The sequence below is a fragment of the Dendrobates tinctorius genome, unplaced genomic scaffold (genome assembly GCF_039654945.1).
Source record: "Dendrobates tinctorius isolate UK_male_01 unplaced genomic scaffold, ASM3965494v1 ptg000049l, whole genome shotgun sequence".
NCBI classification, from domain to species: Eukaryota; Metazoa; Chordata; class Amphibia; order Anura; family Dendrobatidae; genus Dendrobates; species Dendrobates tinctorius.
Window position 1 is genome coordinate 28017617 of NW_027361717.1, and position 16358 is coordinate 28033974.

At 44.5% G+C, this 16358-nt stretch overlaps 1 protein-coding gene across 1 annotated transcript in view; it reads right to left on the bottom strand.

The window, feature by feature from the left end:
* ATP1B3 (ATPase Na+/K+ transporting subunit beta 3) overlaps positions 1-16358 on the bottom strand; it is a 50843-nt gene that overhangs the window by 20328 nt on the left and 14157 nt on the right. The window contains exon 2 of the mRNA XM_073576599.1: positions 1338-1466. Within this exon, the coding sequence (XP_073432700.1) occupies positions 1338-1466 (129 nt within the window). The remainder of the gene's footprint in view (positions 1-1337; positions 1467-16358) is intronic.

The window sequence follows — 16358 nt, forward strand, 5'->3', positions numbered from 1 at the left end:
TGAACCAAAACCCTAGCTATGCCTCTGTATACACGTATAGATTAAAAAGAACCCAGGAGAGAACAAATGCCAACAAAGCGATCAAAATACAATATAACAAAAATCCTTTATTTATCAAATACGAATCACAAGCTGGATGTCCAGGGAGCATGCAACAAAAAAAAAAAAAAAAAAAAAAAGGCACATAAGGTATAAATAAGAATACAAAAAACACTTAAAATACAAAAAGTTGTGTAAGAAAACCCATGAAAAAGAAACTGCAAACAGCAATGTGTATGCCTATACTGTGGCCAACAAAACAAATGTGTCAAAGCATAAGAATAGCAAAAGGTACTAATAGCAATGTTATAGTAGCATCAAAAATAGTGGCAGTGAGGATAGCGATGCCTACGGTACGGAAATGCTGACTGGAAAAGCTCATAACTGCAAGTAGTTATCTAAGTCTGCATGCAGTCATGTAATGTCAGCATGCAGAGTCAAGAAGAAAAAATAAAAGCTATTATATGCTTATAAGAGCCACTTTGAAATGTCTTATCTGTTAGTGAGCCGCAGTCTCTTACAAGAGGTGCGTCCACCCCAACGCGCGTTTTAGCGTTGCCTTAGTCAGGGGCCCCTTACGTTGATATGAGCCTCCTTTTATTGTTGAATGAACCCTGCACATCTAGCTTTTGTTTCATACTTGATTTGTAAAAGGATTTGTGTTTTATATTCTATTTTTACCACATTGTCCATTTCTTGCTCTCCTGTGTTCTTTGCAATTTTCCAACAGGTTTTTCATATGATGGTCTATTTAATCAACGCACACTTCCAACACCACATTCAACAGTCATGTAAATTACACTCACCTTGATTCAGACACCTGAGCATTTATGTATGCATACAGGAATTTTACTAACCCTTGATTTCCTGACACATACACATTGCATATCTTTTATACATGGTCTATAGCTTAAACATAAATTTAAAAAAAAAAAAAAAAAGTAGACAGGATATAAAGATACAAAAAAAAAAAAAACCCTCCGAGGCAGATGGTAATAAATGGTAATGATAGCTGTACATTTCTCGTCCCTTCCATCCGTCGGCTGCTGCAGCAGGTGCTGGCCCCCACTGATCACATAATGATGACTTATCCTGAGGTCAATAGTTTGCAAGTCATGGAAAACCCAATTTAAAAGAAAAAAAATGTAATGTGTCAATATACTAATATACTCCCTTTAAATAAGGTCAGGTTCACATATGGGTTTTGGGGGAACGGAAATGGGAAAGTTGAGCCGTAGGTTTGACATATTGAATAGCAGATTATTCCTGATTACAAAACAGATACACAAGGGCATTACCTGGGGTGGGAACCCTATCCCGATACTTGGGTACAGAGTCGTCCAGTGTTTGCAGCATTACCCACATTGTCAGGGTAAAGAGTCCCGCCAGGAAGCCATAGAAGATCAGGTAAAAGAGCAGGATCAGAGCTGTGGAAGGGAACAGAGCACAGTTACTTCACCATCATCACCGACAAGCAGCTATTAAAAGTGATGTAACACAGTTTATAAGAAAGGACAAGCAACCCAAACATTCCCAAAGTCAGGCGTGGAAGCAAGAGACATGGTAAAGTAGAGCCAACAGCATCTTTTCAGAGCCGCCGTGTAAAGTTTATTCAGATATTTCTTTTCCCCGCCATTATAGAAAACCTACAACAATGCTCAGCCCACGGTGCCTCACCTCTACCACTGTACTAATGGCTCCTGAATACATCCAGGGAACGTACAGCTCGGCATGGTCATGTATACGGCAGGCTTACCCTAGAAAGTGACGTGCATCCCTCCCGATCGCCATTCATGCATGCTCTGCCGAGTGCGCATGTGTTCTGAATGGGGAGAGGAGAGTAAGCCGCTGACAGACCTCCTCAGTGGTGGGTTATGTTCCATGAGTGTATGTTGCACACACACATTAGACGGTTGGTTGGCCAGCTGAGCGGTTCAGAGCACCTAACATGCATTCCACATTATTAAAGTTCACTTTAAAAGGGAGGAGATTAACACAAAACACAAACACGTATTTTAGTAAAGCACCAGCAAGAAAACAGCTTTATTTGGACAGGAAGACCACCGCAGATCTGGGTGGAGAGATTCTGCTTCAAAAATATCAAAACGTAAAAGTGATTGAAAAAAGTATTGTAAAAATTTGCACCATGAATTTTGTTACAGATCAATCACTATCTCTCTATTAAAATGCATCAGCCTTGCTCTCTATGACTGAGCACAGAAAGATCTGCACAAGCCAGAGAATTAAAAAAAAAAAAACCCACACACAAAAGAAAAAAAGTCTGTGCCATCATGGAGGAAGACAACTAGTGGGAGCATGAGATGTAATAAAAAGGGGCTGTGCAGGACTTAAGATGCCCGTGTTGCTCATTTGTCCAACAGCCTCACGACTTCCCCATGCACATGAATGCTCAGCTCTGCATTCATGTTTTCTCACCAGAAGTCAGTTAACAACCCATCCAATCGACACAGGAAAAGAAATCAAACCATAGGTGTCTATAAATTAATTTAAGTGTGGTAATGAGAACGGACAAGGAAAAAAAAATTGAACACACTTACTGAAATCTATTTAATATTTTGTACAAAAGCCTTTGTTGGTGATGACAGCTACAAGACACTTCCTATATGGAGAAACTAGTTGCACACATTGCTCAGGTGTGATTTTGGCCCATTCTTCCACACACTCTCCAAATCCTGAAGGTCCCGTGAGCTCCTATGTATTCTCAGCTTTAGCTCCTTCCATAAATTGTCTATTGGATTCAGGTAAGGTGATTGGTTTGGCTGTTCTAGCAGCTTTATTTTCACTGAAAACAATTGAGTTTCCTTGGCTGTGTGTTTGGGATCATTGTCTAGGACATTTCAGCATCATCCTGGTAGATGGCAGCAGATTAACAAGCATGTATCTGTACATTTGTCTATTCCTCCTAATTTTACCTTATATGCAGTTTGCTAGCGCCGTATGCTGAAGAACCGCTCCACACCATGATATGTCCCCACCTCCAAATTACACTGTTGGTATGGTGTTTTTTGGGGTGATATGCAGTGTTCATTTTTGGCCTTCTCTGATTTGACTATATTTTCTCAGCATTTTACAAGCTTGTTTAAGGCTATGTGCACACGTATGCAGAAAATGTCTGCATAACAGGACTCCTTCCCAGAAAACGCGCGTTTTTTTCCGAGCATCCCCAAACACATAGAAAATAGCCAGAAATGCGGAATTTACCGCAAAATTAATGAGTATGCTGCGTTTTTGTTTTTTTTTTACCGCGAAGCGGTTTTTTCGCGGTACAAAAACGCATCAATATGCACAAAAAGTGCAAAATGCATTAAAGTTAATGGGAAGCTTCTTTTAAGCGGTTTTTGAGCGGATTTTTTGGTAAATCCGCGGGGAAAACGCTGTTTGTGAACACAGCCTAAATGTTAAGCAAAACGTTAAACATCCTTGATCATGCTTTTTTTCAGCAATGGAGTTTTGCGTGGTGAGCGTGCATAGACACCATGGAGGTTGAGTGCATTACTTTTTTTTTTTTTTTTTTTTTAAACAATTGTACCTGCTTATTACAAGTCTTTTCTGTAGCTCTCCACATGTGGTCCTTTGCTCTTGGACAAAAATTATGATAATTCTTTTCACTCCTGTATCCATCTAGCTGGGAGGACCTGGTCATAGCCAGTTTATGGTGAAACGTTCTTTCCACTTCTGGATTGTGGCCCAAACAGTATTCATTGGAACTTTCAGTAGTTTATAAATTGTTCTGTAACCAACGCCATCAGTATGTTTTGCAACAATAAGGTTGCAAAGATCTTGAGACAGCTCACTGGTTTTATCCATCAGGAGAAGTTTCTTATGTGACACCTTTTTATAGGCCATCAGTTGAAACAGCGAAGAGACATTGCCACAAGGAAAACAGGTTACTCCTTTCCCTTCCTTCTGGACACTTTGCTCTTCATTTCAGTCACATGCCAGCCATGTGGCACAGAATCTTCCCAGTATCCTAACCACTTGTTTCAGACCATGGGGAACATTTGTCGACAGCAGTTTATAAATGAGAAAAAAAAAGGCACCCCAGGATGCAAATCAAAGGATCGGCTATGATTTCCCCCCTAAAATAATAGCATCAAACTGATTACTAGTAACACAAAAGGGTGAATTCTCGGCATATCTGCTCCAGAATCTGCATACTACACGAGGATTTGAGGTCACATCAGCAGGAGAAAACTAACTATACTTGTTTCATTTTATGCAGCTCGGAAGATAAAAATACTATTACAAAAAATAATAGAAGCCTAAAAATATAACGTGAAAATACTGGAAAAATAAATAACTGGAAATCATCAGCATAAAACTTTTTTCGGTCTCTGGACAGTCCCATCAAGTAATCTCTTGGCTGAAAGACACGGGCCTCTTGTTCCAGCACATCAGTCACTTGTCAGCAGAAGAGGTTTGCAGGGAGCTGTGAAGTGGACGCCGTCCGCCGCACCCTGTGCCCATCATGCAGATCCATTTTAGGAAACTTTACTGGCTGTCAAGAATCCCATCATTCAAAATAAAGAAGATTTCATGTAAAATTAGTTATGGTGAGATTGCAGATCAATAATGTAGAGATTCCTTATATTTGTAGATCTGCTGAGCGGCTCTGCACCATTACAAGTGCCAAGTGGCTATAATGAGCCATAATTGGAAGCCTTCGTCTGAGTATTTTTTTAGATATTGGCCTCAGATTCATCATTTGGACTCTCTTCTAAGTCACGTTTCTTCTTGTTTTGTCTTGTGGCACTTGCAGCATTTTTTTTATTGCTCTGCATGCCTCAGAGGGTGCACAGGGTTCAGGAATTTAGCCCAAATCCAAAAATGGTTTGTTTTTTACCCCAACTTCTTGCAAAATTTTAGGTCAGAAAGTTGCTAATTTCCTAAATGGACCCAACATTTCTGCAAACGATTGACAAAAAAAAAAAATTCTAGAAAGGGAGGGGGAATGAAACTTTCCACCGCGAAAATAAGTAAATTTTAGTTAAAAAAAACTTTTTAAAAAGTTGAAAATTATGAAACAGGCTAAAACCCCAAATCCCACCTACAATGGACGAAAAGAAAACCCCACACCAAAAATTAGCAGAAAAAGGCGCAGGTGCAATAATGAATTGGCCCCATTGTTTCTCCCACTTTACGACGCGGGGCTGCACCGCTTTGGTTGCGAGTCTGAGTATGGGGATTGAACTTCAACACAACTTAATACATGTCATAAAAGTACAGACCAGCTCCAGAGTATCCTCAACCGGACCCTATAGTCATCTTCAGGAAAAGGCAAACAATTTATGGAAATAGCTCATGAGCCATCACCTATAAGGAGAGGATTACCCAAGACCAAGGCAAGCAGTGGGCGAGGGAAGCATTGGGGTTCCAGGCCATGAACTATCCTAGCTGTAGTTAAGAGAACACCTTCATCAAATTTCCTGACTCGTCTGCTCGTTAGTTTCTAAAGGCCCCGTGTTACATAACGAGATCGTTAGCAAGATCGTCGAAACGTCACAGGTTTTGTGACCAGCAGCGACCTCGCCAGCGATCTCGCTATGTGTGACACATAGCGGCGACCAACCCCCCCCCCACTGGATATCGCCGATCGTGATCGAATGTCCTGGGCCTTTTTTCATCGTCGGCGTCCTGCTGGCCAGCGCGCATCGCTGTTTGACCCGACGAGCAACCTAGTTGGCGACGCAGAACTCAGGGACGCAGGCGTGAGTCGTCAGATAGCTGCTGTGTGACAAGGTCCCAACGACCGCCGAGGTAGTTATATGGATCGCCGTATCGTTGCTGTGTCGTTGAAGAGATCTGTCTGTTTTACAACTTATTAGCGACCATGTAGCGACGTACCAGCAATCCTTACTAGGTCGTATCGTTGTCGGGATCACTGGAGCGTCACTATGTGAAACGGGACCCTTACTGCTCAGATCCCCAGCAATCAGTGCAAAGTGTTCTATCCCTCCCTATGCAGCATCACCACAGGAGGAACAAAGCATTACACAATCCCATTGAACTCATGGGATTATAAAGCAAAAGCTGCACTAGCTAAAATGCAAACTATACAAGCATTTTCATCATTAGAATAAATGGAGGGATATGGTCAGAGGTCTCCTTGCAAAATAGAGCAATTTTTTTTTACTAAAATGCATGTATTTACTCAAACCCTTCTCAATCCATATGTAAAATAACTAAAATAAGTTACATTCACCTCCAGTGTCAGTACTAGCTCTCTCAAGATTCACGCAACATTGCATTGTAATGTCAAACAATCCCTGAGGTTCCACTATGTTTCTCCTGATGTATATGATTTGTCTGTAGGCAGGAAGAGTGAAGCCAGGGCTGATTGGCTGTAGGGATCATGTGACAATGTAATGCGATCCCTGGGAGAGCCAGCGCTGACACTGGAGGGGAGTATAAGGGCATGTTCACACATTCAGTATAGGAAAAAGAATAAAGACAAGTCACCACTTCTGTATTTATCACCCACTCCTGGTTTTGGCTTACATATACTGGTGTCAAATACTGACCAAATACTGAACATTTGACTGTGGGTTTAGCATTATTTTACTGGGGGCAGGCGCACAGGTGGAGAAGGGGTTGTCCAAGTAGTGGACGCCTTTAAAAAAAAAAAAAAAAAAAAATGTTGCACGTTTTGATTTTATGGGCTCCTGGTGTCACTGCCCATTACAATGATGTAATCTGTGGTCATAAATCAGCTAGAGGAGCTTAGAAAAAAAAAAGATAAAGTCACAAGATCCCCATCAGTCATAGTGGCAAACTGATAGATTCTCAGTTAACTCCTCATTGGACGGTAGAATGAGTCACTGGGGAGAAAACGAGATTAACCTCCAACAATGACAAAAGCACAGGTCACGGCAATGGCCCAATCAACATCTGTTGCTACCCGGCTACTTGCCTGTCCCCAATTTAGGTGGAGAAAAAAAAACAAACACACGCTATATTGGCAGAGAAAAAAAAAAAATAATAATATAGCCAAGCAAGGTAAATCTACAGGGAAAATATAAGCAACATGTGCATGAGCTTTCAGAAATCTCAGGTTATGCGCCCAAGATCCAGAAGTAGCAGAGCAAGAGAAATAGACATGCTGTGGTTCTGAAAGACGCGCCGCATGTCCATCTCAGCGGGTGATCTGCAAGCGTCCGTGGACGCATAGTGGGTAAAGGATTTCTAGAAATCCCATCTACTATGCTGTAACATCTGGCCACTGCGGTTTTGACGCTGCATAAACACGCAGCGTCCAACCCAACCCGTAGCAATTCCTGATCGTCGGTACGACACCGCTATACAGCAATATTTCTAAGCTAGCACAAAACGATCCTCTGTAGAGATGAGGGAATTTGTTCAGATTTGTTTCCGAATATGATCGGATTGAAATATTGTTTTTGCAATAGTCGAACACAGCCGAACATCATTAGGGTCAATTGAAGTAGAAATTTCCAAATATGTTCAGAGCCGATCACAAGACAAACATTCGGCACGAATAGTGTTCGAATACGTCAAAATCAGATTTGGGGACAAAATCCGAACAAATTCGCTCATCTCTAATCCTATATAATTTCAGTGCCTCAACATGTCCAATCGGCTCCCACATATGGAAGTTGCAAAAAAACCCTCATGTCTTCAGGAAAACTTACAATAACCTTGCTGCTACTGCAACCCCCCCGACCTCCCGTCTCCTTCCACACTACCCTGTATACTGTAAACCCATAAAGGCCATGGTCTGAGATGGGGGGGAGGATTATATTAATATATATATGGGCTACTGGAACAAACCATTCATGGGCAAGGCAAGAGAACCTGGATCTGATGAAATGCTACTATAACAGCAGACCAAATGAGAGAGGATATATGAAGCGTATGAGGAAACTCTGGATGGCTATAAGACCTGCATGTCCACTGACTGAGAAACAACTAGTCACTCAACGTTTCAATATCATAAAGAGAAAGCTATTATCTCAACTTGAGATGGTTCAACTGCACACACGCAGATCCACCCCACATGAAGACATGGAAGAACAACATGTGCAACCCCCTGAAGATCCTGATCCAATCCTACAACTAGAGAGCACTGCAGCTGGTCTGAAACAGAAGATCTTAGATAAACTAAATACCATCAATACCAGAGATGACTGCCAAGGTCAAGCAAACACCACCAGACAGTATGCTAGAAGATGCCAATAGAGTACTTGCATCAATACCTACCTCCACTATAACTCAAATTAATAAACTGATCTATGCTACTGCCTCAGCAATCATGGAAATGCTTGGCTATACAACCAGCAATAACAGAAGTATGTGACCCCCCTGGAAAAGAAGGCTGGAGACAAAAATCAAGGTGACACGAAGGGAAGTCAGCCAACTAAAAGAAATACAGAAAGGTGTAAAGAGCAAGAATAAGACCAAGCTGGACAAGTACAAAGACATGACCCCAGCTGAAGCCCTAGAGACTGCTAAGCAAAGGCTCACAGCACTCGCTGCAAGACTAGGGAGATACACTAGAGAAGCTGAGGCCAAGAAGATAAACGCCTTGCCCTCCAAAGAACCAAAGTGTACTCTCAACTACAGAACAACAGCACAAAGGCAGCAACTCCACCAATAGCAGAGACTGAACAATACTGGAGGAATGTATAGAAGGAAAAAAAGAAAAAAAACAAACACACACAACACCAGTGCAATGTGGCTGCAAGATCTGAGAATGAAGCCCAGCAACCACCTAGAACAAGAACCAGTCACCATTACAGAAGCAGACATCCAACATCGGGTCAAGAACATGAAGAGCTGGTTGGACAGCACCTGGCCCAGACATGATCCACACCTACTAGTTAAAGAAATTAACAGTGGTACATGAATGCATGGCAAAGCAGATGAACCAACTGCTAGAAGAAGGCCACCACCCAGGGTAAAACAGTGCTGATCTTGAAGGATCCTCATAAAGGAACAGTTCCATCCAACTACCGCCCAATAACCTGCCTTACTACAACATGGAAACTCCTGTCAGGCATCATAGCCACCAAGCTAGAGCAGCATATGAACCAGTACAGTACATGAATCCAGCTCAGAAAGGCATCGGGACCGACACCAAAGGCTCTTAGCACCAGCTCCTAGTAGATAGAGTAGACACTCAAGATCCAGACAGACCAATCTCAGCAAAGCCTGAATTGACTACTGGAAAGCCTATGGGCCCCGTTACACACTTCAATGTCCCAGCGATCCCTCCAACGATCCGACGTGGATGGGATCGCTGGGACAGTTAGGCAGACTCACCAGCGATCAGGACCAGCGAGCACGCTGGTATCCAGGGTAAACAGCGGGTAGCTAAGAGCTGCGCAGCTCTTAGTTACCTGCTGTTTACCCTGGATACCAGATCCCATAGTCTGCTATATGGCGCTGGGAGTTCGCTGATCGCTGGTCTCTCGTTGTCACACGCAGCAATGTGTTGCCCAGCGGGAGACCAACGATAGATTTATGGCCTAGACCAATAGGCAATGATTAACGATCAGCCAACTGATCGTTGCTACGTGTCACACGCAACGATGTCGTTTCGACATCGCTGCAACGTCACCAAACTGGTGACGTTGCAACGATATCGTTCACAATATCGTTGCGTGTAACGGGGCCTTATGACTCAATGCCACACACATGGATCTGTGAATGCTTGGCTCTCTACAATGTCAACAGGAAATTAAGAACCTTCCTCAGAAACTCAATGGGGCTATGGAGAACAACATTGGAAGTCAACTCAAGACAACTAGCACAAGTGACCATCAAATGCGGCATATACCAAGGTGATGCACTGTCCCCATTGCTGTTCTGCATAGGCTTGAACCCCCTCAGTCAGATAATTACTGAGTCTGGCTATCGATACAAGTTCAAGGGGCACCATCAGCCACCTCCTCTACATTTCACTGATCCAACTGACAACGATCTACAGTGAAGACATCGGAATGTCCTTCGGACTGGAGAAGTGCGGCTGGTTGGTAATAGAGAGAGGCAAGGTAGTCAAGACCGATAGAGTGGAATTACCAGCAGAGCATATAGCAGATGTACACACATGCTACAAGTACCTCGGCATCCCACAGGGATACAGAAACTATGATGAGGAAGCAAGGAAAGCAGCAACATCCAAATATAATCAAAGGGTAAGACAGGTCCTGAAGAGCCAGCTCAATGGAAAGAATAAAATCCGCCCCATCAATACATATGCCCTGCCAGTTATCAGATACCCTGCTGGCATTGTGTGCTGGCCAAAAGAAGAGATGAAGCGGCGATGTGAAGACACAAACTCCTCACAATGCATGGAGGTCTCCACCCTAAGTCTAGCACTCAAAGATTGTATACCAACAGAAAGGCAGAAAGGAGGGTGGTCGAGGCTTGATAAGCATCCAAGCCACCATCATGGATGAAACAAGGAGTATCCAGGAATACATCAGAAGAAATGCTGAGAGAAAGCCTAAGGCAGCAACAACAACAGTTCTGGAAGGAAGAACAGGAATATGAAGCGCCATGGAAAGACAAGCCACTGCATGGGATAATGGAAGTAGCTGACACGCAGAAACCCTACCAATGGCTGGAGAAAGCTGGACTCCGAGACAGCACAGAGGCACTAATCATAGCGGCACAAGAGCAAGCACTAAGTACAAGATCCATAGAAGCAGGAATCTACCACACAAGACAAGACCCAAGGTGCAGACTATGCAAAGAAACCTCAGAAACAGTCCAACACATAGTGGCAGGATGCAAATTGCAGGAACAGCGTATACTGAACACCACAACCAAGTAATGGGAATTGTATACAGGAACATCTGTGCAGCATATGGGCTAAGCCCCCCTAAGTTCAGGTGGGAGACCCCAGAAAAAGTGGTGGAAAATGAAAGGGATAAAATCCTGTGGGACTTCAAGATCCAGACAGATAAGCGGGTGTTGGCTAACCAACCATACATTGTCATAGTAGACAAGGATCAGGAGACAGCAATGATAATAGATGTGGCAGTGCCAAGTAACAGCAACATCAGGAACAAAGAATATGAGAAGATGGAGAAATACCAAGGCCTCAAAGGAGAACTGGCGAAGATGTGGAAGGTGAAGGCAACAGTGATTCCAGTGGTGATAGGAGCACATGGAGCAGTGACCCCTAAGTTGGAAGAATGGCTACAACAGATCACAGGAGCAACATCTGAGCTCTCGGTCCAGGCCTATGGAAGAGGACCTGAGAATGAGAAAGGACAACAAAGACCACCCCGATTGAGGGGCGAGATGGAAGTTTAAAAAAAATAAAAAAGAGATTATATATATATATATATATATATATATATATATATATATATATATATATATATATATATATATATATATATCTATCTATATCTATATCTATATATATATATATATATATATATATATATACACACACACACATACATATACACACTAACTCGCTCAGGTGCAACGGGTGGAAATCAGGAGGCATGTTCCTTTTAAAGTACACAGGGTTTATTGCTTCACAAACCCACAAAACAGAATGGGAAAAAAAAAAGCTCGGTCCTGAAGCCTCACACACAGGAGGCTTCCCACTCCCCACATACAGCCCTGTGTTAAGCAGTAGCCTACATTATATAGGTATAACCACCCCCACGAACCTATCACATGACTAGTCATGTGACCATGACATCACCGCAGGTCCTCAAACACAGATAGAGGTACGGTGACGTCCCTTAATGCTTAAACACTCTGGGCTACATCACAGAGACAAGCCATCTCTGTGACAAATACCTCCCATCGACTATATGACCCTTAGCCACGCTACATACCTCCCCGCTCTGCCTAAAGCCGTGGGGCTTGGCACTTTCCCTCACTAGACAAGGGATTCTTGAGGGGGAATCGGTATTACTGTGTAGCTTCCCTACCCTATGTTCTACATGGAAGCTGAAGTCCTGCAGAGCTAAGAACCAGAGGGTGACTAGCATTTCTACCCTTTGTTTCCCTCATCCATCTGAGTGGGGCATGGTCTGATATCAACCTATACTTACGTCCCACCAGATAGTACCGTAACGTATCCACCACCCACTTTATGGCCAAGCACTCCTCTATGACTGAGCAATTCCTTTTACATGAAGATAGCTTCCTACTCAGGTAGAGAACAAGATGCTCCTCCCCCATGTATCTCCTGGGAAAGAACTGCTCCTACCCCGACATCTGAGGAGTCTGTCTGAAGAATAAACTCTTTCTTAAAGTCCGGGGCCATCAGAAAGGGTTGCTTACACAGAGCCCCTTTCATTTCTTGGAAGGCTGACTCTGCCTCTTCGTACCATCTGACCATTACTGATTTTGTCCCCTTAAGAAGATCGACAGAGGCCCAGCCACCATGGCAAAGTTTGGGATGAACCTCCTGTAATATCCCACGATCCCCAGGAAGGCTCTAAGGGTATGTGCACACGTTGCGGATTTGGCTGCAGATCCGCAGCAGTTTTCCATGTGGTGTACAGTACCATGTACACCTATGGAAAACAAAACCGCTGTGCACACGCGGAAAATTCCATTTGCCAAAAAATCCGTGGGAAAAACGCGAAAAAGAAGCTTCCCATTCATTTCTATGCATTTAGCACTTTTTGTGCACATTGATGCGTTTTACCGCGAAAAAAACCGCATTGCGGTAAAAAACGCAGCATGCTCATTAATTTTGCGTTTTTTCCGCGTTTTTGGCTTTTTCCATGTGTCTAGAAACTGCACGGAAAAAAACGCAAAACAAGCGCGTAAAACGCGCAGAAAAAACATGCGGTTTCTGGGAAGGGAGTCCTGTTTTTCAGCAGAAAATTTCTGCTACGTGTGCACTTAGCCTTACAATTCCATTATAGGAATCTGCAGGTGTAAAAACACAGGCGAAATAGGCACAAAATCTGCTGCAAATCCGCAGGGATTCCGCAGGTAAAACGCAGGTCATTTTACCTGCGGATTCTGTAGAATCTGCGCCAAAAAATCCGCAATTGAATCCACAATGTGTGCACATACCCTAACTTGCTTTTTGGACAAAGGACTCAGCCATGTTTGAATTGCCTCCACTTTATTGACTTTTTTTTGGACAAAGGACTCATCGGGGTTTTATTTCGCCTCAACTCACTGCATATCCCAAGTACTTGGCTGCTTCTTTACCAAAGACACACTTCGGGTTTATTGTAAACCTCGCCTCCTTAGAGCATCAAACACTGCTTGGACCTTTTCGAGATGACTCTCCCAGTCGAGGCTAAAGATGACAATATCATCCAGGTACGCAGTGGCGTATAGCTTATGAGGCGCAAGGATTCTATCCATAGCCCTTTAGAAGATCGCCGGAGCTCCCTGCAGGCCAAACTGCATCCGGACATACTGGAAGCATCCGTCTGGTGTAGAAAATGCAGTCTTCTCCTTGGCTTTTTGTGCCATGGGGATCTGCCAATATCCCTTCGTCAAATCCAAGGTGGTTATGTACCTGGTGGGCTCAAGTCTTTCGATGAGCTCATCAACGCGTGGCATGGGATATGCGTCGAGCTTGGAGACCTCATTCAGCTTCCGGTAGTCGTTGCAGAACCTCCATTCACCATCAGGTTTTGGGACCAGGACAAATCGGGCTCGACCAACCGCTCTTGGATTCCTCAGTGACCCCGAGCTTCAACATACGCTGCACCTCATTGGAGATTACTTCTCGACGGGCCTCAGGAATTCGACAAGGCTTCACGTTCACCCACACATGTGACTGTCAGAACTTCGTGCTCAATGACCTTCGTGCACCCCGGCAACTCTGAAAACAGGTCCCTGTTTTTCTGGAGCAACTCCCGGCACTGCTGTTTCTGGGCCTTCGATAAGAGTCTCTGCTATAATAACCCCTCCAACCTCACCTTGTGGGTTGCTCAGCAAGCACGGAGTTACTGCTGGCTCTCTATCTTGCCATGGCTTGATGAGGTTGACATGGTAAACCTGGTTTAATTTCAGTCTTCCTGGTTGGTGAATCTTATAGTTTCTCACCAAGCTTCTCCACCACCTCATACAGCCCTTGCCATTTGGCCAAGAACTTGCTCTCCACCATCGTAACTAGCATGAGAACTCGGTCTCCCGGACTGAACTGCCTCACTCTTGCTGACCAGTTGTAGACCCTGGCCTGAGATTCTTGTGCTTGGCGAAGGTGTTCTTTCACGATGGGCATCACTTTCACATTCCTCTGCTGCATCAGTGCCACATGCTCAATGACGCTTCTGTGGGACGTGACTTCGGCTTCCCAGGTTTCCTTGGCTATATCCAGGAGACCTTCGTGATGTCGGCCATACAGGAGCTCGAAGGGCGTGAACCCCATGGAGGCCTGTGGAACTTCACAGATGGAAAACAGCAGATACGGCAAGAGACAGTCCGAGTCTCTACCGTCTTTCTCTATGGCTTTTCTTTACATGCTCTTCAGTGTCTTGTTAAATCTCTAAACAAGGCCATCTGACTGAGGATGGTACACTGAAGTCCTCAACTGGGAGATTTGCAAGACCTTGCACAACTCCCTCATTACCTTGCTCATAAAAGGTGTCCCCTGGTCAGTCAGGATCTCCTGCGGCAAACCTGTCCGGGAAAACACATGGAACAACTCGTGGGCTATACTCTTCGCAGAGGAATTCTCAGGGGAATTGCCTCAAATGGCACCTCGGGGCTCCGGAAATGAGAGGTGGGGGCAGTTAACTGACATGCAGGGCAAGACCTGCAATAGTTTACTACTTCCAGGTGACACCCAGGCCAATAGAACCTCTGCACAACCCATTCTAGTGTTTTTTTTTTTTAACCCCCAGGTGTCCCCCCAAGATGTCTGAATGGGCCATGTCCACACCTTCCATCTATAGGGGCCTGGCACTATCAACGCTCTACAAACTCCTCTTATTTTCGTGACCCGGTACAACTCCCCACTCATCATAAAATAGGGAAATCTTGTGTGTCACCCACAAAGCTCTCTACAGTTCTGCACCACACCATATCTCCTCCTTTGTCTCTGTCTATCACCCTACACGCGCCCTCTGTTCCGCCATTGACCCAAGACTAACATCTTCAATAGTATGAAGCTCCCAATTCAACACTTCTTGAGTGCTGCAACAATTCTTTGGAATGCACTACCCAGGACAATTCGGTTATTTCCCAATATCCACAGTGGGGCCCAAAACCGGATTTCTTAATCTGGCATATCGCCTCATCTCATTTAACTACCGTGTTTTTCAGACTACAAGATGCACTCCGCACCCCAATTTGGGGGACAAGTAGGGGGTGCAGCTTATAGTCCGACTGTAGCTTACCAGGTGTTACTGCGATGGAGTGTGATCACAGGAGGCAGGGTCCCTTCCTCAGGAAGCCGGCGGTAGAAGCGGTGCTGTGGTTCTGATGTCGGCGGTGAGACAGAGTGCACTGCTTTCCCAGGGTGCATTTTCATGAAACCATGGGCCGCAGCACCCACGGCATAGCACTGCTGTGGCACCGTCTTCTCCCACCCAGGGTCCACAGCATTTCCCACTTTTGCCACAGCTGGCTTCCTGAGGAAAAGACCATGCCTCCTGTGACCACGGTCCAGAAGTAAGCTACCATAAAATTTTGACTACAAGACGGACCCCCATCTTACTAAAAAAGTATGTTTTAACCCCCCCTTAACATTTGGGGTACATCTTATCGTCCGGCGCGTCTTATAGTCTGAAAAATACGGTATCCCAATCAGCGCCAGTGTCACCATCCCCACCTTGGGCCAAATTGAACACAAAGAGGAAGTCCGGGTTGCAGTGACGCCAGCGCTGATTGGGCTCCGGGGTTACATGTCACAACAGCAGCACGGGAGCCCAAGAGCAAGTGCTGACACCGCTGGAATGGTGCCAGCACAGGAGGAGAGTTTAAGGATATGTTCCCACGGTCAGTAAAATCTGCAGGTTGGACGCTGCATACATCTGCAGCGTCAAATCCGCAGATGTTACAGCATACTGGATGGAATTTCATGAAATTCCACCTCCATTATGCGTTCAGAGATGCCCGCGGCTTCCCTGTGTAAATGGACACGTGAAGCATCTTTCCAGACCGCAGCATGTCTATGTTGCGGAGACGCTCAGTCTCCGCAGTGTAAATTACCCATAGGATTTAATTAGATGCGGTAAAACTGCATTATCCTTCTTGTAACATGCGTATTAAGTGCGGGAACGCAGCTTACTTCACATGTGAACTAATTTATATAATGTGGTATCTTGTGACACAACCGGAAGTTCACTCCAACTGCAGTTCTCGCGATGAGCTGAGCTGACCGCGAGAAC